Source organism: Hyperolius riggenbachi, chromosome 2 (genome assembly GCF_040937935.1).
Source record: "Hyperolius riggenbachi isolate aHypRig1 chromosome 2, aHypRig1.pri, whole genome shotgun sequence".
Classification (NCBI taxonomy): domain Eukaryota; kingdom Metazoa; phylum Chordata; class Amphibia; order Anura; family Hyperoliidae; genus Hyperolius; species Hyperolius riggenbachi.
This window is the reverse complement of record NC_090647.1, coordinates 227,921,501-227,946,604: the sequence shown is the minus strand read 5'-3', so window position 1 is coordinate 227,946,604 and position 25,104 is coordinate 227,921,501. Positions and strand designations below refer to the sequence as shown.

The 25,104-nt window shown below is 42.5% G+C and overlaps 1 protein-coding gene across 5 annotated transcripts in view; it reads right to left on the bottom strand.

The window, feature by feature from the left end:
- Positions 1-25,104, bottom strand: part of TBC1D8 (TBC1 domain family member 8) — a 112,591-nt gene that overhangs the window by 40,754 nt on the left and 46,733 nt on the right. For 4 of the 5 annotated variants that reach the window (XM_068268257.1, XM_068268256.1, XM_068268258.1 and 1 more), the window contains 4 exons: positions 15,830-15,973; positions 8,361-8,479; positions 6,794-7,022; positions 4,775-5,015 (listed from right to left, as the gene is read on the bottom strand). In XM_068268257.1, coding sequence (XP_068124358.1) covers positions 4,775-5,015; positions 6,794-7,022; positions 8,361-8,479; positions 15,830-15,973 — 733 coding nt within the window. The remainder of the gene's footprint in view (positions 1-4,774; positions 5,016-6,793; positions 7,023-8,360; positions 8,480-15,829; positions 15,974-25,104) is intronic. The other variant, XM_068268259.1, reaches the window with a different exon arrangement.

The following is a 25,104-nucleotide window of genomic DNA, read 5'->3' as shown; positions in this document are numbered from 1 at the left end:
GTTTACTATACTGTATGTGCCAAATAGCACATCAGCTAAATGCATACATATGAATGGATTTACTGCCTCATATACTCTTATGATTCATAGGTTTCTGTCATTCTACATACACAGGCAATTATGCCAGCAATTTCCTAATTTAGCTTGCAGATATACTGTATGTGTAAGTCAAGGGATTTTTGGTACTTTCTCTGCGCTTTGGGGGCTCCTGCGTCCTCAGTGCACTGCAACCGTTCTGTAAATTGATGAAAAAAGATTGCAATGCTACAGACAAAGTAACAAGCGCTGCAGTGCTATTCCTGAGGTATACTTATAAATCAAGCTGCACTGTTATTGTACATTTGTTGCATACTGTTCTATTTTGCATTTCATTTTGTACAAAAATAAAGTAGATTTTCAGTTCTAGAAGATCCTTTACCATATTTTCCATCACCACACCTTCTTGAACAGAAAGGGGTATTTAGTGGAAGATATTGTCTTTGGCTATAGCATGATCTGGAGAAATAACAATCTTCACAGAATTATTATTCCGAGAAAAAAAATAACTAAAGGTTCCCAACATTGCACAAGTTCCACATAGAAAAAAGAAGTATTACAAATCTGCACAAGCCATTACAGAATGGAAAAACATTAGCACGGTGCTCTTGCACTACATCAAGCTTCATTATACCACTTTAGTCCATTTGCAGAACATGACCCAGATGTACCACGTAATATCAGTCGCAGATCAGGGAGGAAGAAAAAAATCTCAGAGGATGGAAAGTCAATAAGCAGCAGGATGCCTATTAGCCATAATTATTTTGTATTCCTGAGCTGTGTTTGAAGAATATTTGTAATGACTAATAAAGATTGATTCTTTAAATATTTATGTGTGTACAGAATAGGGTTGCTAGGAAGTGCAATCAGCGAAAGTCTCTCAGACAGACTGAGGAAGAGGCTTACAAAGACAGCGTCTGAGCAGTGGGGACAAAAACACATTGATCAGTATAGGAAAATTGATCACCTTACATATACTGACTGAGCTAGCAGTCTGCTTTACTACATTATACATACGTACCGTATGGATGAAAACAATACAAACGCACCATCAGTGTTTATTTTTAGGAGTTCTGCACTTTAGTAGCTGTCAAATGTCAAACAATTGCCAGATAAATAACCATTTTACTGGCTATTTGTGTGAATGCATTCATAATTTACTAACCAAATGTAATCACAGACAGGGTGGAGGAACAAATAATGGTTACAAATTAATGTACCACAATATTCTGAATTAAATGAACATGTACCAGTATTTGATGTTTCAAAGTACATATCAATTGTATGTATTTTTACTTGCATTGCTGCATGTCCTGAATGTACAGTGTGTTGAAATGCACACGTATCTTGGTTTTCCACAATTGTCTGTGCTGATGTTGGTGCTATGTCTGATTGCAGCTCAGAAAACTACATCTAGCAGAATAGGTGACTTTATAGCCTGGAGGCAAATTAAAATAATAAAAAGTTGGCTCTCACCATAAAGGCTTGTACACACGTCCAACAAAGTACACGACCAAACCGACATGACCAAGCGCATGACAACCCTTTGACACAACCTGTATTTCCACACGGCCAAACCAACTAAATGACCAACTCATTTATGTTCTGCACACGCAAGTGGAACGACGGATTGCATGATATGGCCGAATTCAAAACAAGTACGTACAAATGTTCAAATGACTTGTACACACGTGGCTAACTGCCCGATATAAGTCCAACAATTGTGTGAGTTGAACTGCTGGTTGGATTGGGCAAACTCCCTGTTATCAGTCGCTCCAAAAGACCAAGTTTGGATGATAGTTGGGTGGAATAGTTGCCTGTTTGTACGAGACTTAACCTCCTGAGCGATAATCCCGAGCTGAGCTCGGGGTATATCGCGCAGGAGGATTTCTCAGGCCCTGGTGGGCCGATTTGCATAATTTTTTTTTGTTACACGCAGCTAGCCCTTTGCTAGCTGCGTGTAACTTCCGATCGCCGCCGCTCGCCGTGCCGCGCAGCCCCCCCTTCCCCGACCCCTTGCGCAGCCTGGCCAATCAGGCCAGGCAGCGCTGAGGGGTGGATCGGGACTTCCTCTGACGTCACGACGTCCAAGACGTCGGTGACGTCATCCCGCCCCGTCGCCATGGCGACCGGGGAAGCCCAGCAGGAAATCCCGTTCTGAACGGGATTTCCTGCTTACTCTGATCACCGAAGGCGATCGGAGTGGGTGGGGGGGATGCTGCTGCGCTGCGGCTATCATGTAGCGAGCCCTGGGCTCGCTACATGATTTAAAAAACAAAAAATTTAAAAAAATAGTGCTGCGCCACCTCCTGGGCGATATAATTGTATCGCCCAGAGGGTTAAGAAGAGGAAAGGCTCTGGATCCTCCAGGGCCTTCCCCATCCTCCAGGCCGCTCCAGAGGCTTCCCCATCCTCCAGACAACCCTATGGATCCTCTGGAGGCTTCCCCATCCTCCAGGCCTCCCTCATCCTCCTGGAGGTCACCATTGCTTCGTGTAGTTCCACGGAATATATTCAACAAGCGCTTGCTCCCAGCTCTGCATGAGCATGGCCATATTGCACCTGTGCAAGTATGGCAGCTACAGAGCAGGTGCAGATGTACTCAAGCAAGCGAAGTACAGCCGCACTCATGCTTGAAGAGCAGTTCGGCCAAGAATTTTAAGAGGGTCCTGGGCAGTAGCGGTGGTCTCCAGCAGAACAAGGGAAGCCTCTTCGGGCTGGTGCACACCGAGCGGCTTTTTCAGCGTTTCTGCAGCCGCTTGCGGCTGCGGATCCGCTTGGTCAATGTATCTCAATGCATGGTCAATGTATCTGGTGCACACCAGAGCGGGAGGCGTTTTGCAGAAACGAATCCTCCCGGGGTGAGGCATTTTTTGGATTTCGGATGCGTTTCTGCCTCAATGTTAAGTATAGGAAAAAATGCAAACCGCTCTGAAAAACGCCTGTTCAGAGCAGTTTTGCCGGCGCTTTTGTTACAGAAGCTGTTCAGTAACAGCTTTACTGTAACAATATATGAAATCTACTACACCAAAACCGCTACACAAAACCGCAAACCGCTAGCTGAAACGCTAAAGAAAAATAAGAAAAAGCGTTTCAAAATCTGCTAGCATTTTGCGGATCTGCTAGCGGGTTTTGGTGTGCACCAGGCCTTCATAAGTAAGCATCTCATTTTGGGGTTTTCATCTGCCTCCGGTTCTCTTAATAAAATATATTAGCATCACTTTCACAGAGGGGATAGGTGGACCATTCAGTTCAGCAGAATACATTTACAAGCACAAATAAAGAAACATCCATGACACCTGTTCGAAGCAACTGGGTCATTCACTCCAAACTTTGTAGATATGTTACCTGTTAGGGCAAAACAAAAAACAAAATAAAAAAAAAGAAACAGCACAATAAACGTGACAAAGTCTTCTAAGATCCGAGGTGTATACTGTCCACTTGAAAAGGTGAGCCATGAGTTTAATGATGGTTACAGAAGATCTAGAGATTTGTCAATTATTTTATTCACTGTAGAATGTTTTACCAAACAGATGAGAATAAAATGTGTATGTAAATTTGAATACAACTAAAGGCTGAAAGAAAGCATGGTTAGTGCTGACTACTTCTTACCTGCCAGACCTGCTATATTCCCTAGTGTTGTGATGTGTGGTCTCCTCCCCTGCCCAGCACCTGTTTCTTATGTCAGAGATCTAACCATGGCCCATCCGCTGTGTCCAGTTGGTCAGAGATCCTAGCCACCAAACAGTGGGTGTCACATGTACATGCATGCACCACCTAGTATTGGCCTGTATATGGAAATCTGACTGTAAACAGCAAAGGTGCTGTGAAGCTCCAACCTGGGAGACAGTTGCCTAGGAAGGGGGGTGGGGAGGGGGAGGCTACACCAGTGTACTACTGAAGATAATAGATGTAGCTGATAAGACATGGAGGGTAGCACTGTACTAATCATAGCTTGCCCTGCTCTTTTCACTTTTATGCTGGGAATACACGGTTTGTTTCTGAGCCAGATAGATGGCTCGATAGATAATTTCTGACATGTTCGATCTCCTGTTCGATAGATTCGCCGCTCGAATTGTAATAGAAGTGAATGGAAAAAGATAAGAAAACCGAGCAGAAGATAAGAGAGTCAACAGCACAATAGAGCAGCGAAACGATCAGTCGGGAGAATCGAGCAGCAGAAATGAACTGTGTATGCCCAGCATTAGCCTTTAGTAGGGCTTTAATAATTGCATGTCATTAGATACTTATCAATGCAGAGGAAAGTCTCTGGATAGCATAGAGAATTCACGATCCTCAGTCCATCCTGTCGATCCAACGCTGTCCCCTGTTAAAGCTCTTCTGCCCACTCAGGAAGCTTTCAAAAGTACTCACATCCCCAAGAGGATGTATTCGACCTAGCACGTTGAAGATATTCAATGGGGGACATACTGGAACGAAAGGGACGGGCCGAGGATTGGAAACTCTCTCTGCTATTCAGATCCTTCCTTTTACATAGGTAAGCATCTAGCTTTTCTTTGCCCTACTTCAGGTTCACTTCAAGGGTCCTCCTCACTGGAGGAGATATTATTTGGGATCAGAGAGCTCTGCAACTTATTAAAGTGGGCTTTTCATTGCTCTAACAGGAGGTCTCAAAAAGGCTTTCGGCAGGCTGAGGAGCCAAGTTATTTCAAACAATCACTTCAAATACAGATAGGCAGGAAGAAAAAAACACCCTACAGTGAAATTAAAAACCTACCGTTTTGTGATCTGTGTAGACTGCTGTACGGTTGGGTCCAAGTCAAATATTTCATTGTCCAACAATCTCCTGACTGTAACATCTGCAAGCTGCTCCATTATCCGGAATACTTCATTAATATCAAGAAACATGGAGAACTCCCGCTCCTTCCCCCGTGCACGGACCACAATAATGTCTGCCATTAACACGTTAGATGTCCTTTCAAGTTTCTGAACCTCTACCCATGGGATCACAAGTTTCACTGAAAACAACATGATGAAAATAAGGAATTCTGATAATCCAGAATGCATCAACGTACTGCAGTAAGATGCTATACATTTATATAGCTATGATAAATGGAAATAAACATAGAAGTGAAAATTAATTTCTACATAAAGGCTGAGTAATAAAAATGGATAATGTGCATATTTCTGGCTATGTATAGCCGTGATTCTCAGATATAAAAGGATAACCTAAACTTGAGAGACCCAGTGTAAATCTAGGCAAGTTACAAGCATTAAAGGGGAACTGAAGAGAGAGGTATATGGAGGCTGTCATGTTTATTTCCTTTTAGACAATACCAGTTGCCTGGCAGCCCTGCTGATCCCTCTGCCTCTAATACTATTAGCCATAGCCCCTGAACAAGCATGCAGCAGATCGGGTGTTTCAGTGGTTCAGACGTATAAGTCTGATCTGACAAGACTAGCTGCATGCTTGTTTCTGGTTTTAATCAGATACTACTGCAGAGAAATAGACCAGCAGGGCTGCCAGGCAACTGGTATTGATTAAAAGGAAATAAACATGACAGCCTCCATATACCTCTCTCTTCAGTTCCCCTTTAACATGAAGTGACTTTTTTTTCATTCATAAAATGAATTGAAAACTTTGGATTCAAGCATGTACATTTCTGCTGCCTTCTTTTCACTGAAATGATGCATATACAGTATAGACAAGGAACTTGGCTGTGTAACCTATGTAGTGCATGAGGTGATTCACCAATAAAGCAGACATTGTGCACTGCTTTGGGTATCATAAATGCTCCAGTGGGTGGAGACTTTGAGGACTAATTAGCATGTCTCTATGTCATGGGAGTGCTTAATGCAGCAGCCTATACAAGATAAGAAGTCCCTTTGTGAAATGTGCTTGCTAACCAAAAGTTTGCTGTAATGACAGTTACTGTAGGAATAGCATTATTTTACATCCTCAATACGCCATTAGAATAATTACATAGGTTACATAGGAACATGATACCACATGGACTGTACACCCCCAATCCTCCCCCCCCCCCCCCATGGACTGTATATCCCAGCCCCCCATACTGTCCCTTACATCCTCTACACACCTGTGGAATATATACCCTAACCCCCTCCCCCCCTATATCCTTCCCTTATTCCCACAATTCCCCCCCCCCCCCATGTTAATGCTTTGCTTTGTTGCTTTGGCAATGCTAAATGTATTTGGTCCTGCCAAGCCAATAAAGCTTTTTTGGATTTGGGTTGGAGTCTGCAACATTACAAGACCAAATGTGTGTGATAGTGTAGCTTGTTCCATCCTAACATGGCTTGCTCCATGCTAACAGAAAGAGCCTGCTGGTGTACATGGAGCAAACTTGCATCTGGGTGTGTACAAACATCCCCCCCCCCCCCCCCAGCTTGCTGAGCCTGTCCAGCTAACAGAGTAGAACACACTCAGCTCCCATTTTGTTTACACTTACTACATATATTAATTCTATCCACATGCCCTAGGATTTCTGGCACACAGCCACCTGTCATATACTCTATCGTGCTAGGATGTAAATCCAGTTTTATTGCACAGTAATAAAAATGCACCATTCTGCACTTGTCAATAATTACACAGCACCGCACAGACATAATCAATAGCGCACTGCAACAGAGCCAACAAAAATACTTGCTGCACTCTTAACTATATTGTTTTACTTGTCCTAGAAAGAATATCTGCTGTTTACGTGACCGCACAGCATATCAAAGTAAAAAAAAAAAAAATCAAATGCTGAAAATGTATATGCTGTAGAGGACTTACATTCCTTTCCCAGAAAGAAGGAGTAGAAGCATAAGTGGTTGATGCTCAGGTATAGCCAGCCCTGACGTGGCACACGGCCCTTCCAACAGCAGCATGAATAGAAGGTCACCAGCTTTTCTGCTTCTGGAAAGTTAAATCTGCTCTCAAACTTCACCAGGCCCTCCCGAAACTTCTCAGGATCTTCTTCCTGTTCCACCAATTTGCTGCTTACTTCCTCTGCAATAAGGCCCTGCACAAGACAAAAGTGTTAGCAGCTGACTCATGGAGTCCTCTGTTCTTTTGAGTAGCATACTGCAGCTCCTGAATGAGTGGTCTTGCCGCTGTAAAGACTTTCTGCTGCAGTAATTAGGCTTGGTAAACATGCAATGATTGGATGACAATATTTTGATCAAATTGCTCTGTAATGTTTTGTTTCCTGTGAAAATGATCAGTTTTCAAGTGACTGTATGCTATTGATTCAAAGGGAGAAATTGTCAAGATTTGTGGTGGAAATCTAAGGCCTCGATTCATAAAACTGCCTGCGAGCGGGGAAAGTCGAGCGGGGAAACACCGCTGTCGGTATTTCCGCCTTCAGGGTGGTAATTCATAAAAATTTAGCTACTTGTGATATACGTGCGGAGATACTCCGCTGTAGGCAGGCGTTAGGCTGTCGGGAGACGTGCGGAAACAGGGGAAGCAGGCGGAATCCCTCCGTGCGGTGTTCTCTCTGCAGCTGCTTGGGAGGTCTGTCCCATTCACTGCAACGGATTCCGCACGCTTCTCGCCACATCAGAGGTAGCGGTAATACCCGTCCGCATACCGCTACCTCTAATCTTTATGAATTGACATTTGTTACTGTTGCTGTGATAATCACCGCGCAAGGCGGTGATTGATCACTCTGCTCGCAAATGTCGGCTTTTCATGCGGAAAAAGCCTTTATGAATGCATATTTTGGTGTGTGGTCGGTAAAGTGAGCGTTTTTTTGCATTTCCGAATGCGGGAATGCTTTATGAATCGAGGCCTAAGTCTTTCAGTGGGAAGCTTAAATCAGAAGTTGAGGAAGTTACTACATTATCTTGTTTGTTTTCTTATATGCCACTATTAGTAAACATTCATAGCAGTGTGTCAGCTGAATACAAGCAGAAAGTGTACACAGAAGACACATTCTATACACTGAATACATTATAATACATAAATACAGCAACTATGCAATAAATTACAATAGCAGCTTTCAGAGCAGATAAACTGTATTTTGGGAACTTGTAATTAATAAACAGATGATAAAACTTGTACACAAAAGCAAATATGATACCTGTATGGGTAATAAAAGTAGAAAAACAGATTTTCATTGAATGTTATGTCTTTGTTTAATCCCACTGTGAGCATGTGATTACATTATCAGCAGTGTTTATCAAACAAGAGGAAGTACATTATAAACGATTTCAATTGCTTGCTAAAAAAGAAAAACAAAAGCACAAGGGTTTTTGATTAACAATCATCTGGAGCAAACTGGACCCGAATTACATCATTCTTACATTACACAGATAACATACACAAGTCAAGAAAAATGCCACAAATCAGGACTTACCTTTACTTTTCCTTTGACAAAGTTTGCTATGTCATCTTTGTTATCAAACACTGACAGTGTGTGAAGCAAGTTCTGTTCCAGCCAGTCCCAGTGCTGTGTGATTTCCTCCATTGTAGCCCCTGGTGAAATAAAAAGTACATTTTGCTGTTTATCCTTCCAGAGAATTTGTCATGTGGAACCCTGAAGTTTACAATGAGAAAAAAGGAGCAAAGCCTAATTCTAATTAGGACTTTAGTATTTAGTCAATGTGACTTTTCTTCTATTCTCATTCCTTAAAGAGACTCCGTAACAAAAATTGCATCCCGTTTTTTTATCATCCTACAAGTTCCAAAAGCTATTCTAATGTGTTCTGGCTTACTGCAGCACGTTCTACTATCACCACCTCTGTAATAAATCAACTTATCTCTCTCTTGTCAGACTTGTCAGCCTGTGTCTGGAAGGCTGCCAAGTTCTTCAGTGTTGTGGTTCTGCTATGCACTCCCCCCTCAGGGGGGAAAGAAACACACAAATGATCTCTTGAGATTCAAAAGGAAGGCTGTATATAGCCTGCTTGTGTATGGATGTATTTTCTATGTGTGGACATACTGTACATCAACCTACTTCCTGTTTTGGTGGCCATTTTGTTTGTTTATAAACAAACTTTTTAAAACTGTTTTTAACCACTTTTAATGCGGCGGGGAGCGGCGAAATTGTGACAGAGGGGAATAGGAGATGTCCCCTAACACACTGGTAGGTATACTTTTGTGCGATTTTAACAATACAGATTCTCTTTAATACTGCTGAAAAAATATGTAAATGTAAATTCTTTGTAAACTCTATGGTGCTTGAAAATGGGGCAATCAAATACACTTCCTGCCAATTTGTACTGGCCCAGTTCCAAGCTGCAGACAACCCCAATTAAATCTGCAAGCAAACCAGAATTATTACCATCTCATTGTACAACTATGAACCAAGGCACAGCTTTTTCTCAGGTGTGCTTTAAGGGCACCTTATAGCATATGCACGTGTACAGTAATGGCAGCGTAATAGTTTTAAATCTAGAGGTTGTTTTCACCTGATGAGCCAAAGCAGTTTTTTTTGTATAGTAGCTATGCCCCTATTAATTCAGTAATAACTTTATGATTACTTATGACATCCAAGTATAAACTAGATTTTATTCAGACAGTATTTTTTCCAATAATTCTTTAAAGAGAATCCAAGTCGGATTACAAATGTATTACAAAAAAATATTACTGTAATCAGCATGTCTTACTAATTCAATCGCTTTGCCTAGCACCGCTCTAAGTCCATCCAGCAGCCCACAGGGTCCATGAAGAGTTTCTTTATCCTTCAGCCAAAATGCTCATGACCCAGTGTCCCGATCGCTTCTGCAGCGTTTACTGCTGGCTGCAGTGGTATTGCAACCCAAGCAGTTCTGATGTCATTACATGCATTTGCTTGCATAGATTGGTTTGCACTCAAACTAGTTGCTGATTCCATCTGCAGTCACTCTGAAGTTAATGACAGTTTAATATGCTTTTGTGAAAAGAAACATTGTCATTGGGGCTGCAATCCCTTTCTTGCAGGCTGCATAGCTTTGTCTGCCTTTTCCTGCTGTCAGCCTGTGATTGATTACCATTCACCTGTGTGGGAATCTGCATGTCTGCTCCCATTGGATGACCTCAGTATAAAGGACTGCTTCCTGCAGTGCTCCATGGGCTATCATGGTCTCAGATTCAGTCTGTAAAGGGGCCCATACACTCAGACGATTTTCTGGCCAACCGATCGATCCAAATCAATAGATCGCAAATCGGTTGGCCAATCGACCGATCAATGGCCGATTTCGATGGATTTCCATCGAACTGGCAGGGTGGAAAATCTAGGTCGATCTGATGAGATTGCTTATCATTTTGCATTGGCCTTAATGGAAATCTGATGGCAAAGAAATGCCATCAGATCGAATTTCAATAGATTTCAAACTGAAATCTATTGGAATCCTATCCTGGTAAAAAATGTTCTAAAAACACATCAGATAGCTCATCAGATGCATTTCTTATCTATCTGCTGCCAATCTGACGAATATTTACTCTGTGCGAGCCCCCTCAGTTTCTAGATATCGTGTGGACTGCACTGACTCCTGCGAAGGGGTCAGTGAGTCCTTTCAGTTCAGCTCTTGTTATCAGCAATTGTTACTTTGCTAGTCTTGCATCATATATTTGTTCATCGCCAATATATACGCATACTAGCGCGTTTGTTATTTTCCTTGTATTCGTGTTACGTATATCGCTGATATATACGTACTCAAATTGTTTATTTCCTGTGTTCAGTCAGTTTCCAGCACGTTTTGGTAGGTTGCGCGTATCGTGATCACCCGTGCTTAGCTAGTTCAGTCCTGATCCTAGTCCTGCTCCAGTTCTTAGTCAGTGTTCCTTGCTTATGTCCTATATCGGTTTATCGCCGATATATACTTATGTCAGTTAGTCGTTTGTAGTTCATTGATAGCTGTAATCGTAATACGCTAGGAAATTATACCTATTGTATATTTGTGTGGATTACGTCTGCCTTCTTTGAACTCTATTTCCTGACTATCCTGTCCTTGTGAGGCACGCCACTGCTGCAATCGCATTGGCTGCCTCATTCCAGTCTGTCTTGTCTTGGACATTTGCTGTCACTTAAGTAGTGACTAGTTAAGCAAACGTTCATTCTGTTTCCTGTCCTGATCTTTTGAGTTCTGGTTTTTGTGCTCAGCGCTACCTCGCGCTTAGCCACTATAGTGGAAGGATTGTTTTGTGGCTGTTCAGATCTACGCCTGCTCTGTGTGCCATATCTCCTGTTGGAGTCAGTCCTCTCCTCCACTAAACTGGGGATATCCTGGTTCCTTGTGCTAGCGTGTGTACCTCCTTCACGTCAGAGTCCTCATTGTATGCTGACCGTGGAGGATATACCACCAAGCGTGACACCCAGGAAGTCATTACGGGGTCACAGCACATTCATGAGAATAGTGCACGAGAGGGCCTGAGCTCTGGGCATGCTCAGTAGGTCCTCTCATTCACTTTTCTTTCTCAGTCCAGTGGAGGACATCAGCCTCTCTCTCTGCAAGCAGAGTCTCGGGAGCGAGCACTAGGAGGATGAATAGCGGCAGGGGAGAGGTGTGGAAGGGGCGTTCCTGACACTGGTTGGGGGCGGTGGGGCACAGAGGTGGTACAGGGGACAGAGATGGCACAATGTTCCGACTTAACAACAGATTCAGGTTAAGAACGATCCTACAGTCCCTATCTCGTTCGTTAACCGGGGACTACCTGTATATTGGAAAGTAACCCCACCCTCCCAGTGATATCTAGCCTAAGCCATTTATCATGCAGCCTTCTCCCAGTGCACTCTGGGAGACCAGGGCCCATATGCAATTAACATTTTCTCCTGAGTTTTCTCATAAGTTATATTTTCAAACTTGTCAATAAAATATATGTTTTAAACCACCAGTAAGCGAGTAAATATTGAAAATAATTTCAGCAGCAACTTTTCACCTACTTTTTAGTATTTTTTTTTATTGCAAAGTGCTGAAAAGTAGATGAAAAATGATCCCCTAGGATAAGACTCAGGAGAAAAAGCCAGTTGCATATGGGCCCAGGTGTTTCTCTTTACTTCAGAACACACAACATTCCGCAGTGATGTATCTCGCCCGCAGTAACGATGTCACCACTTGTGATAAATTTCAGCAGAATCTAAAGGCAGCCATACACTGGTCGTTTGCCACCAGATCGACCAGCAGATAGATCCCTCTGTGATCGAATCTGATCAAAATAGGGATCTATTGGCTTCCTACACTGCAAACAGATTTTGAATCGATTTCACTACGAAACTGATTCACAATCTGTGGAGCTGCCGCTGCCTCCCCCTGCATACATTACCTGATCCGGCCGGTGCGAGTCCCCTGGTCTCCGCTGTCTCTACTCCGCTCTGGGCTTCAGCTTCACTTTACTTCCAATGCGGCGGGATCGAGGACACGGCAACGCAGGCGCAGTGGTTTTCAGACTTTAAAGTCTGAAGTTCCAGAAGTGAACCGGAGGCGGGGCCGGAGCATCGGTGAGTGGCTGCGCCAACACAGGATGTCTGCGGGGGACCGTTAGAAGCCCCGGGTAAGTTCAACTCATTTTCCCCTGACCCCCCTACAGTATCCCTTTAAAAAGGTAATATAGCAACCTCCATATACCTAGCACTTCAGTTTTCCTGGGAAACCGCCTAAAGGAAGACCTTGACATTTAGAAATATTTATGCTACTTGCAGTGCATGTACCCGTATATTCCGGCGTATAAGACGACTGGGTGTATAAGACGACTCCCCAACTTTTCCAGTTAAAACATAGAGTGTGGGATATACTCGCCGTATAAGACTACCCCTCTTCCAACGCACACCGAATTAAAATAAAAAAATTGTATGCTGGTGCTGTTTATGAACAGATACTGGTGCTGTACTGTATATGTTACCCAGTATATAACAGTATATAGTCAATTGACTTGTTGCATTGGTCAACTCTCCTTAAGTAGACTGGTCAACTCTCCTCATCTACCTGTTTATCAGAGCGGTATGGAAGAATAGATTGCGCTCCCTCAGCAGGGAGATCTGAGAGGCGGTAACAGGATAGGGCGTATCACCCGGCATCAATGACACCCGGCGTATAAGACGACCCCCAACTTTTCAGAAGATTTTCAAGGGTTAAAAAGTAGTCTTATACACAGGAATATACAGTACACACAGATAGCACACTGAAGTTTCCAAACAGGAAAATCTTGAAACCAAACGGGACTGATACAACTCACTTCTCCTAAGTTTTCTTTTAGGCGATATTTTCGCATCTTATCAATAAAATGCCTTTTAAGCCACCAGCAAGCAAGAAAATACTAAGACAGTTCTTTAACCTACTTTTTGGTACATTACAATTGCAGAGTCCTGAAAAGTTATTTTAACCAGAAGATAAAAAATGATCTCCTAGGAGAAAAAGTGAATTGTATCGATCCCCATGAATGTTATCAATTCAAAAACACACAAATATATGATCATTGCATTGTTAGCATCAACGTTAAGCAAAACCATTGCAATTTGGGAGATTTTTCCTCACTTTATTTCCTGTGATATCCAGAGCTTTTAGTTAGGTAAAACTACAGGAAAAGATGTATTTCAAACTGGAACAGTGTAAAAACGATGGAAACCTTTGAAGGATTTTAAAGCGGATTGTGTCCTTTTTAAAGTGAACCTGAGGTGAGAGTGATAGGGAGGCTGCCATATTTATTTCCTTTGAGACAATACCAGTTGCCTGGCAGCCCTGCTGATATATTTGGCAGAAGTAGTGCCTGAATCACACCAGAAACAAGCATGCAGCTAATCTAGTAAGTCTGTCAGTCAGTTCTGACGATAATGCCAGAAATATCTGATCCACTGCATGCTTGTTCAAGGTTTGCGGCTGAAAGTATTCAACACAGAGGAACAGCAGGACAGCCAGGCAACTGGTATTGCTTAAAAGGAAATAAATATGGCAGTCTCCATACCCCTCTCACCTCTGGGAGAGGAGTTTTCCTCACTGCCTTTGCTGACTGGAATGTGCATGCCTCTCCAACAATGACAGGTATGAGACAGAAACACATATCTGTCTTCATCCTTCCACCCTCCTCCTCCACCGGCCCATTACAGTGCAACAGGGTCGCAAGAAGCGTGTGGAAAAACCAAGGCGCAAAATAACTGCCCATGAACTGAGAAAAGTCAAGCGTGCAGCTGCCAAGATGCCACTTGCCACCAGTTTGGCCATATTTCAGAGCTGCAACATCACTTGAGTGTCCAAAAGCACAAGATGTGCAATACTCGAGACATGGTCAAGGTAAGAAAGGCTGAAAGACGACCACCACTGAACAAGACACACAAGCTGAAACGTCAAGACTGAGCCAAGAAATATATCAAGACTGATTTTTCTAAGGTTTTATGGACTGATGAAATGAGAGTGAGTCTTGATGGGCCAGATGGATGGGCCCGTGGCTGGATTGGTAAAGGGCAGAGAGCTCCAGTCCAACTCAGACGCCAGCAAGGTGGAGGTGGAGTACTGGTTTGGGCTGGTATCATCAAAGATGAGCTTGTGGGGCCTTTTAAGGTTGAGGATGGAGTCAAGCTCAACTCCCAGTCCTACTGCCAGTTTCTGGAAGACACCTTCTTCAAGCAGTGGTACAGGAAGAAGTCTGCATACTTCAAGAAAAACATGATTTTCATGCAGGACAATGCTCCATCACACGCGTCGTGGCTGGCAAGAAAGGGTATAAAAGAAGAAAAACTAATGACATGGCCTCCTTGTTCACCTGATCTGAACCCCATTGAGAACCTGTGGTCCATCATAAAATGTGAGATTTACAAGGAGGGAAAATAGTACACCTCTCTGAACAGTGTCTGGGAGGCTGTGGTTGCTGCTGCACGCAATGTTGATGGTGAACAGATCAAAACACTGACAGAATCCATGGATGGCAGGCTTTTGAGTGTCCTTGCAAAGAAAGGTGGCTACATTGGTCACTGATTTGTTTTTGAATGTCAGAAATGTATATTTGTGAATGTTGAGATGTTATATTGGTTTCAGTGGTAAAAATAAATAATTGAATTGGGTATATATTTGGTTTTTGTTAAGTTGCCTAATAATTATGCATAGTAATAGTCATCTGCACACACAGATATCTCCCTAAAATAGCTAAAAACAAACTAAAAACTACTTTCAAAAATATTCAGCTTTGATATTAATGAGTTTTTTGGGTTCATTGAGAACATGGTTGTTGTTCAATAATAAAATTATTCCTCAAAAATACCACTTGCCTAATAATTCTGCACTCCCTGTATGGAAATTATTTTAGCTGCGAAAGTTATTTTCTCCATAATGCTACTATCTAATCATATTCACTGAGATTTTAAAAGTTCCGTTTTCGCTTTCTCAAAGTCAAACATCACTGCCATCAGTGTTTCCATACACAAATGTGAATGTTTGTTATGTAAATTGGGCAGCACAGTGGCATAGAGGATAGAACTATTGCTTGCTGCACTGGTTCCCTGGTTAGAAACACAGCCGAGGCACTATCTGCATGGAGTTTGTATATTCTCCCTGTGTCTGTGTGGGTTTCCTTCGGGAAATCAGGTTTCCTCCCACATCCCAAAAATCATATAGATAAGTTAACTGGCTTTCCCCTAAATTGGCCCTAGACTATGATGGACATGTGGCTATAGTAGGGATTAGATGGAGAGCTCTTCTGAGGGACAGTTAGTGACAATACTATATACACTGTACAGTACTGTGAAAGATGTAGGTGCTATATAAATACTAAATAATAATAATAATAATAAAGTAATTTTCAGCATTAATGAATGAAGCCATTAGCCAAGAATCACTGCACACCGTTATTCCTAGTTACCTTAACATCCATGGCCATGCAGACACGGAGCATGCTATGGATACTGGTTCTGAAACTCACCAATTGCCAAGGCCCAGTACATCTCTGACTCACCACAAGCAATGCTCGAATACACCTGGGATCCAGGGATCTGAAGCAATATCCGAAATGGGGCAACACGGGCGTTGGAATCCAGCACAGCATCCAGAGCACCCACCAGACGACCTAAAGATAGAACGGGGAAATACTAAATAGTCTAATCATCCCCTAATAAGATATTAAATTACATTTTATTAGCAATCTTAATGTTACAGTGTTGTTAGTACTAATGTAAATGTGCTGTGCTCCTTGTGCTTTTGAACTCCTGTAATCCTGTTCCCTAATACAGTGAAGTGAAACAAACCTTTGCAAACATTATAGGTTACCATCCCATGACTGTACCATGTCTGACTGCATTGTAAACTTCTGTGCACTGAAATTGCTTCTTCTGTTCACGGAGTGGAAAATCAGCCCTGAGTTATACAAAGCTGCTCCCACAGGCCCATGTCACCATCTCATGTGAGATTGGTGACAGGATTAATGGGTACCAGTCTTCAGTTAACCTAGAACTGCTTTTCCTGTGTGAGAAATTAAACTGACGTGTGTAAAGTATTTGTGCTTGTTGAAAACTGAAAAAATAAATGCAGGACACGGGGAGATTTATCAACACATTACCAACAGTTTATTCTTCTTAATCTGTTCTAACCAGCAGGGAGAACAGTTCTGCATGATAATAAGAACCTTCTTAAATGCTAGGTAATAGTGGCAATTTAGCATGAATTTCTAGAGCTGCACTACAGTTAAGAAAAGTGCAAATCCGTCCCTAAACTGGCGCAGATTAACAAGTGCTAGATAGCAGTTCTTCAGGTGTAGAACTGCAGGCTAGACATGATTGCAGAGTGTAGGCTATACATGATTTGTGAAGTGCTCCTCCCCCCTGCTGAATTCCTCCTCAGAGCCTGCTGCTATCAATAGAGCAGGTGTGTTTGTTACCTCAGCAACAGCAATTCCCCTCACACACTGCACTGTCTGAGAGACCTTGCTAGCTCCTCCTATTTTAAAACCGTTTTAGAAGGAATCTGCACTATCTAATGATTTCTTAAGATGCCTGAGACAGTTCTGTATGGATTTCTAAAATATACTAATATTTTGTCTCAGACACTCTTGATAAATCTGGCCCAGAGACTCCTGTACGATTGTCTCCCATGAGAGATTTAAAGTGTTTAAACTTATTCACTTCATTCCTGACACAGGTTTGCTTTTAAGGAAACCTGAAGTGAGAAACTTACTTCAGGTTTAATACTTACCTAAGTAGAGGGAAGGCTCTGGATAGAACAGAACCTTCCCGTTCCTCTGCTCTGATCGACCTGCTCAGCCAAACAGCTCTTCACAACTACTTGTGTCCCCAAGTAACTCCAAGGAGGAGTGCAGCTCTACTGCGCATGTGCAAGTCTGGACTCAGAACTACTCGGGGATGAGTCATTCCAAAGGGCAGCTCTACTGGCTGACAAGTATATAGTAAATGGGTGGGGGAGGTGGAAGGGTTTGGGGTAGATATGAAATAGCAATAACAGTTATAGTGCCTGCTCATTTTCAAGCAGTGATGGCCAATGAAATGCTAAATGTATGTTACATTTATACACATTTATGGACCTTAACATTAGCCCAATCAAAGCAGTAGCTGATGATTTTTATACAATTCCAAGCTGTATAGTTTTGTACAACATCAACATAAAATCTGCATCATGAACTCAAAGCCATTAGCATTTCTTTGCCTAAAGGTCTGTACACACGCCGGACTGGAGGCAACGACGGGTCCGTCGTTGCCTCCCGCTGGGTGGGCGTTCCAACGACAGTCCGGCGTGTGTACGCACTGTCGGCCGACTGAAACGGCAGTTTCTGAGTGATCCGCCGGGCGGATCGCTCAGAAACAGCCGTATCAGTCCGCCGACAGTGCATACACACGCCGGACTGTCGTTGGAACGCCCACCCAGCGGGAGGTAACGACGGACCCGTCGTTGCCTCCAGTCCGGCGTGTGTACGGACCTTATCATTACTTTTGAGGAGTAGGTGGTTAGATAAGGAGTTAACACTTGTCTAACCAACTGCATCCCTTGCAGAATGGTCATCAAAGCCATTTGCATAGTCAGGAATGGTTGCTTAGTCAGGCTGATATGCCCCTCACCTGTCCATGCCTGGCTCTTCTTTTATTAAGGGGATGATGCTATATAAATCAGGAATGATAGATTCATAAACCTTCTGCCACTCAGTGGGTAGGATGTTTAGCTTCAACACATCCCGTATTTAAACACATCATTGTTTAACCTGATCAAGTTGCAAAGCAGACAGCTGCAGTTGTCATTTTTAGACACTAGCACCTGTGTTTAAGAATTTACTCCATAGGATCTAGCGGGTTTTTTAAAATAAAAAAATAACTAAAAAACCCAGAATAGCAGTATATTTTAAAATAAGAGAAAACAAACAAACATACATTTTACATAAATAAAAAACAAAATAGAAAAAAAATATGCCACAGTGCTTTTATAGCAGCAGTAAGTTTGCATGTGGTACTGTATGCCTGGGAGTGAGGGAATGATGGCAGTCACTTGGCATGACAGAATTCTACAGTATTTTTCCTTACATTCATTTAAAACTGATTATTGTTTGAATACTACTACCACAAACAATCAAACACAAAACCGATTTGTAACATACTTTATATCTATGTGATTTGTACAGTTACTCTATAAACATTTAATGTAATTACCTACAGATGTTTGTGTTATGCCTTCCATTACTGACATGTTGAGTGATTAGATTGATTCCGTAGTTAGCTCAGGAGCAGGGACATAAGCTCTAGCAGTTTTTGGATTGAATAAGGAGTAAATATATTATATAGGTTCATATAATCGTTGTTGAGTTACAGCTAGCCATATCTGTGGCATGTTCCCATACATATAGTAACTGAGCTTGGTCCATGTGGGATGCCTTCCATTAAAGAGATTTAGAAAAACAATGATTTTTACATTTGTTGTCGGTGCATAAAGGACTTAAAATAGAGTATAACATAATGGATAAACAAGTGAATGAATCTGGACAGGACTTTTCAAAATGGTTTGCTTTAGGATCAGTGTTCACAGACCTTGGACAATTGAAATTTAGTTTGACATCAGTTTAGGTCTCCCAGCTAAACTAGTAAACAGAAAGGCTGAAGCTTACCTACAGTCAAATTGAACTTGACTTCAGTTTAACATTAGTCAATAAGGTGGCAAAAGCTTGCAGCACCCACTTGAGTCATATCAGAACATAGTGCAGGGTTGTGAAAAGGTTAATAAATTAACAGTTGTACGACTCCAGTCATGTGCTTTATGTACTGAAAAACCTATTAAAGGGACCCTGAGCAGGACAGTAAAAGAGCCCAATGAATTTACCAGGTGCTTCCTCCAGCCCCTCATAGTCTGTGAGCTCACTCCGTTCTTTCCCCAGCTGCTCCGTTAGAGCGGCGACTCTGGCTGAAGTCGGCCCCGTCTGACTCGCCTTTCGCCGTGAGCGCTCTGCACACGCACGGTTCATTCTTTCCAGAAACACAAGTGCACAGAATACTTAATGTAACAGGCGTGCAGACAGCATGTGCATTTGTGCATGACTTCAGCCAAACATGCCTCTCTAACGGAGCCGCCGGGGGCAGAACGGAGGGAGTCCAGAGGATGCCGAGGAACCTCACGGACTACAAGGGGCTAGAGAAAGTCCCAGGTAAGTTCATTTGGCCATTTTACAGATCTGCTCAGCTTAAAATTGGGACCCAGGTGCTTTGAGCCCCATCGGCCGGGCACATCAAGACTATTTTACATACAATAATATACAATAACATTTGTAAAGCGCTTTTCTCCCATAGGACTCAAAGCGCATAGCTGTGTCTCAGATTAATACAGGGTTTCAGGCTGGGTTGTGTTACAGAGGAGATAGTCAGATGTTCATGAATGCCAGACTGAAAAGGTAGGTTTTCAGTTTAGACTTAAATGTTTCCAGGGATGGGGCTGTCCTGATTGGGTGTGGCAGGGAGTTCCAAAGTGTAGGGGCAGCATGACAAAAGGCTCTGTCTCCAAAGGTTTTGAGGTGGACTCTGGGGGTGACCAAGGTGTTACGTCCTTTTGATCTAAGATTGTGGGGGGTGTGATGTAGTTGCAACAAGTCCTTCAGGTATCCAGGGCCCAGATTGTGCAAGGATTTGAATGTCAGTAAGCCAATCTTAAACAGAATTCTCCATTTTATCGGTAGCCAGTGGAGTGAGCTCAGGGTTGGTGTTATGGGGCAATGGCGGGGTTGGCTCGTTAACAGCCTTGCGGCGGCATTCTGTACTAATTGCAGGCGGCGTAAGTCTTTCTTATGCAGGCCTGTGTAGAGGACGTTGCAGTAGTCTAACCTTGATGTGACGAAGGCATGAACTAGGGTTGGAAGATCCTCTGAAGGAATTAGGTGTTTAATCCTTGCAATATTCCTTAGGTGAAAGAAGGAATGTTTCACAACAGCTGAGATTTGATTCCTGAAGCTTAATTTCCCATCAATCAGTACTCCCAGGCTGAGCACACAGTCTGAGTTGTTCAGGTCTGAGCTCCCTATCCTTAGCGGTGTTGGTTGAGACTGGAGCTGCTTTGCTGTTGAGCCCTGGCCCTCGATAACAAGAACCTCAGTTTTGTCAGCATTAAGTTTTAGCCAATTATTATTCATCCACTCCTGAAGCTCAGCTAAGCATGCGTTTATTTGTGGAGTAGGGTCTGTGACGTCAGGTTTGAATGACAAATATAGCTGGGTGTCATCAGCATAGCAATGATATGTCAGGCCATGTTTTTGTATGATTTCTCCAAGTGGCAGCATGTATATGGTGAACAGTAAAGGGGATAATATTGCGCCCTGAGGTACACCGTATTTTAGTGGTACAGGGTTGGAGAGGAAGGGCCCTAAGGCTACCCTTTGTGTTCTGCCAGCCAGGAAGGAGTTGAACCACCGGAGAACAATGCCATCTATGCCACAGTACTCTTGTAGCCTGTTGAGTAAGATTTCATGATCGACTGTGTCAAAAGCCGCTGAGAGGTCGAGCAAAATCAGGATGGAACATTGACCCTTGTCTCTTGCAATGAGCAGATCATTGCAAATCTGGGTGAGGGCTGTTTCACAGCTGTGATATTTCCTGAAACCAGATTGAAGAGGGTCAAGGATGTTGTTTCTGGAGAGCCTGGCTTCAAGTTGGAGGTAGACAGCCTTTTCAATAACTTTTCCCAGAAAGGGGAGGTTTGAGACAGGTCTGTAGCTGTTTAGAGCATCTGGGTCTAAGGATGGTTTCTTGAGTAGAGGCCTGACGATTGCTTCTTTCAGAGTAGAGGGAAACCACCCTTCTGGTAAGGAGCTGTTGACTATTTTGTGGAATGCCGGTGTAAATAGTTCAGGGCATTTCAACATGAACTTAGTGGGGCCAGGGTCCAGATCGCAGGTAGTCTGGCGAAGGTTTGAGAGGATATCCAAGATGTCTTTTTCAGTGATTACCTTAAAATCAGACCATGGTGGTAGGCTATTTTTGCACCTGTTATATGGCTCTGCATGGGTTTCTGGGGCTGTGAATTGAATGGCAGATCGTATGGAGGAGACTTTGTCTGAGAAGAAGTGGGCAAATTTCTCGCACAGGTGTGCAGTCCTACTATTGCTCACTGTTCCGCTGTTTTTCTTTTTTATATCATTTTAAGTACAATTTTTTTTATGTTTTAGTGGTTGGGATTTCAAAAGTTGAATTAACATATACAGACTGTCCCCTATTTACAAACAACTTGAGCTACAACATTTCAGAGACACAAGGTGTCATGTTCAAAATATACAACAGTGCTTTATTATATATTGTTGATACAGTGTTGTCTAAACTGCCATAAGTAGTTTGAAACACTTTAAAGAGACTCCGTAACAAAAATTGCATCCTGTTTTGTATCATCCTACAAGTTCCAAAAGCTATTCTACTGTGTTCTGGCTTACTGCAGCACTTTCTGCTATCACTATCTCTGTAATAAATCAATGTATCTTTCCCCTGTCAGACTTGTCGGCCTGTGTCTGGATGGCTGCCAAGTTCTTCAGTGTTGTGGTTCTGCTATGAACTCCCCCTTCCAGGCCCCTCTATGCACACTGCCTGTGTATTATTTAGATTAGGGCAGCTTCTCTTTTCTCTCTTATCTTTTACAAGCTGGATAAATCGTCCTCTGAGCTGGCTGGGCTTTCACATATTGAGGAATTACAGACAAGGGCAAAGCTGTTTGCAGGAAGAAAAGAGCAGCCTGAAACTTCAGTGCATGAGAGATGCAGGGGGAAAGAAACACACAATGATCTCTTGATATTCAAGGAAGGCTGTATACAGCCTGCTTGTGTATGGATGTATTTTCTATGTGTGGACATACTTTACATCAACCTACTTCCTGTTTTGGTGGCCATTTTGTTTGTTTATAAACAAACTTTTTAAAACGGTTTTTAACCACTTTTAATGCGGCGAGGAGCAGCGAAATTATGTCAGAGGGTAATAGGAGATGTCCCCTAACACACTGGTATGTTTACTTTTGTGCGATTTTAACAATACAGTTTCTTTTTAAAAGCACATTGAAAACAATCAAGAAACATAGTTTATACTATATGTCCAAATCCATAGTTGTCTGAAAGGAAATCATTTATCCACGTTTCACCAGGTTTAACACAGGACTCAATTTACAAACAAATTCAACGTACAATCTCCTGGAATGGAACCTTTAGTATATCTTTTTTGGATGGAGGAGGTGGATATGCATTATACACAAACATAGGGCACTTGCGATGCTCTTTGATGCAGCACTGTCCAGTTTACCGTAAATATGCTGAACAGCTCTGCGTTTTGCTCAGGAGTGCAGCAGTGCTTTTTTGACGGCACAATGTTGCGCAGCACATCAGTGTCTCCATCAGGCTTCTAAGGGTACAATGGTTAATTTGCATATATTCAGCAGTGTTGCTCTGGGAGACATCTCAAGCTCACTCCAACCTGAATTATCGCAAATTCTTTCTGTTTTAGGAAAGCAAACTTTTGTTTTTCTTAACATCTTAGTAAGGGGGCTTTTAGGACCATTGTAGTCCCTTACACACTCCAATGAGTTCTGGGTCACCATGAGCTTGCTGGTTAGTCTGTGTCCATCAGGCAGTGCAGCCTATGTACTGTGTGATGAAATTCGATCAGTAACGCAGCAGTGTGCTCAGGCCCTTACTGCACAATTCTAAAATGAATAGAATTATGGTACATGTGAACCAGGATGTCACACAAACAGAAACCCTGAATAAAGCAAAATACATTATATGTGGGTCAGTATATTTTACTTAGAAATGGCAAAATATACCAAACATAAGATAAACAAATAAAGGGTGCTTCCACATCTGTGTTTCTGCAGTTCCAGGACACAGGCAATTTATTTGGCAAAGTGCTTTTGATGTGTGCATCAGGCATGTGCAAGCTACATGTATGCTGCACTACACAACAAAGCTATTTTCAGCTGTGGGTACTTTATACAGGGAAGAGCTTTTAGAATATACAGTGTAACCTAATCAGCCTGGAGTCTGCCAGCCACATGACTGACCAGTAATAGCTGTTTCTAAACAAAGATAATGCAGCAAAATGCAATGGCTGCAGGCAAGATAGCCCCAGTCTAATACATGGTGCACTCAGAGTACATGGCAAATGATGGATGATGGGGCCTTGGATAGACCACAAGAGTAATGCATAAATGTTGCTTCAAATAAAAATAAAAAAATACCTAAAAGTAGACAAGAGCAGTTTCTAAAACACAAATAACTAGGGAAGCTTTATTTGATTTCAGAAGTATATTTTACAGATACTGAGAAAGGCCCAGTGCACACCAAAAACCTCTAGCAGATCTGCAAACCGCTAGAGGTTTTTGAAGCAGATTTTCAGAGCGTTTCTAGGCATGTTTAGGGCCCGTTCACACTTGCAATCGCAGTTTTGCGGGAGTGATTTTCCCACGATTAGCACAGAAAAAAAAAAATCACTGGACACTGCGGCGGTTTTGGAGCGATCGTGATTAGCGTGCTGTGTAATTTTCTAAATATGCCTAGCGTTTTTTGGAGCGTTTTTGTGTAGCAGATTTCATATATTGTTACAGTAAAGCTGTTACTGAACAGCTACTGTAACAAAAACGCCTGGAAAACCGCTCTGATGTAGCGTTTTCCAGAGCGGTTTGAGCTTTTCCTATACTTTACATTGAGGCAGAAACGCATCTGCAAACTGCAAAAATGCTGCAGGAGCCACGCTTGCGGTTTGCTAAAAACCTCAAACCGCTGGTGTGCACCATCCCATTGAGATACATTAGCCAAGCGTTTTCACAGGCGGCAGCGGTTTTGAAAACGTTATCAAAAATGCTTGGTGTGCACCAGGCCCCTCTTGCAGTCTGTTTATTTGGAAGACAGCAGTAAACTCTGCACATCGGCCTGACATGAATGAAATCTCGGCAAATTACTCCAATAAATCAAAGGAAATTATTGGCATTATATAGAAGATTGATTTTAGTCAGCAAGACATGATCTATAAAATATACCAAAACTAACACTATTGCTGTACAGAAAAAAATAGCACCAGGACATGTTTATTCCCTTTCCAGCTTTAGGTTTCATTTTCCATTATATCTAATTATACTGTTTCTATAGTTTCTCCCAAAACAGCACGTCTCCTCCATCTCTCCTCCACATTAAAACTGCTTGATTTATAGGTTTTGCATAACGCTGTGATAAAGCTAGGTGCGACTTTTACCACTTCCTTGCAAACTTCAGCTCCTAAAATCTCTCCTGTTACATCTGTTCTGTGTCACGCTGGACTGAACTTGGCCATGGTAGATGATAAAGACTACCTTGGGCAAGAATCCAGCATGTGTATACCAGTGGACCAACATCTACCAAAGATCCGGCATAACAGATCTTTATCGATTACCGACGCCAAGCAATCAACATTTGCACTGTTTGCATTGATCTCCCCCACCCACAGTAAACTGCTCTGTTGTGCGACGTTCCTTGTACCTTTGCCCCCCTTGTTCCACTGGTCTTGCAGGATAAGACTAAGTCACCCTGTGTCCAAATATAATGAAGAAAACCTGTGGGAACATGACACATGATGCCTTCTTATGGTTATTAAACTATAAAGTGCCAACATATTAAGCAGTGCCAATTGCTCCATGTCAAAAGTCAGTATTTTTCTTTTATGTGAAACTATTATTATTATTATTAAGTATTTATATAGCGCCGACATATTACGCAGC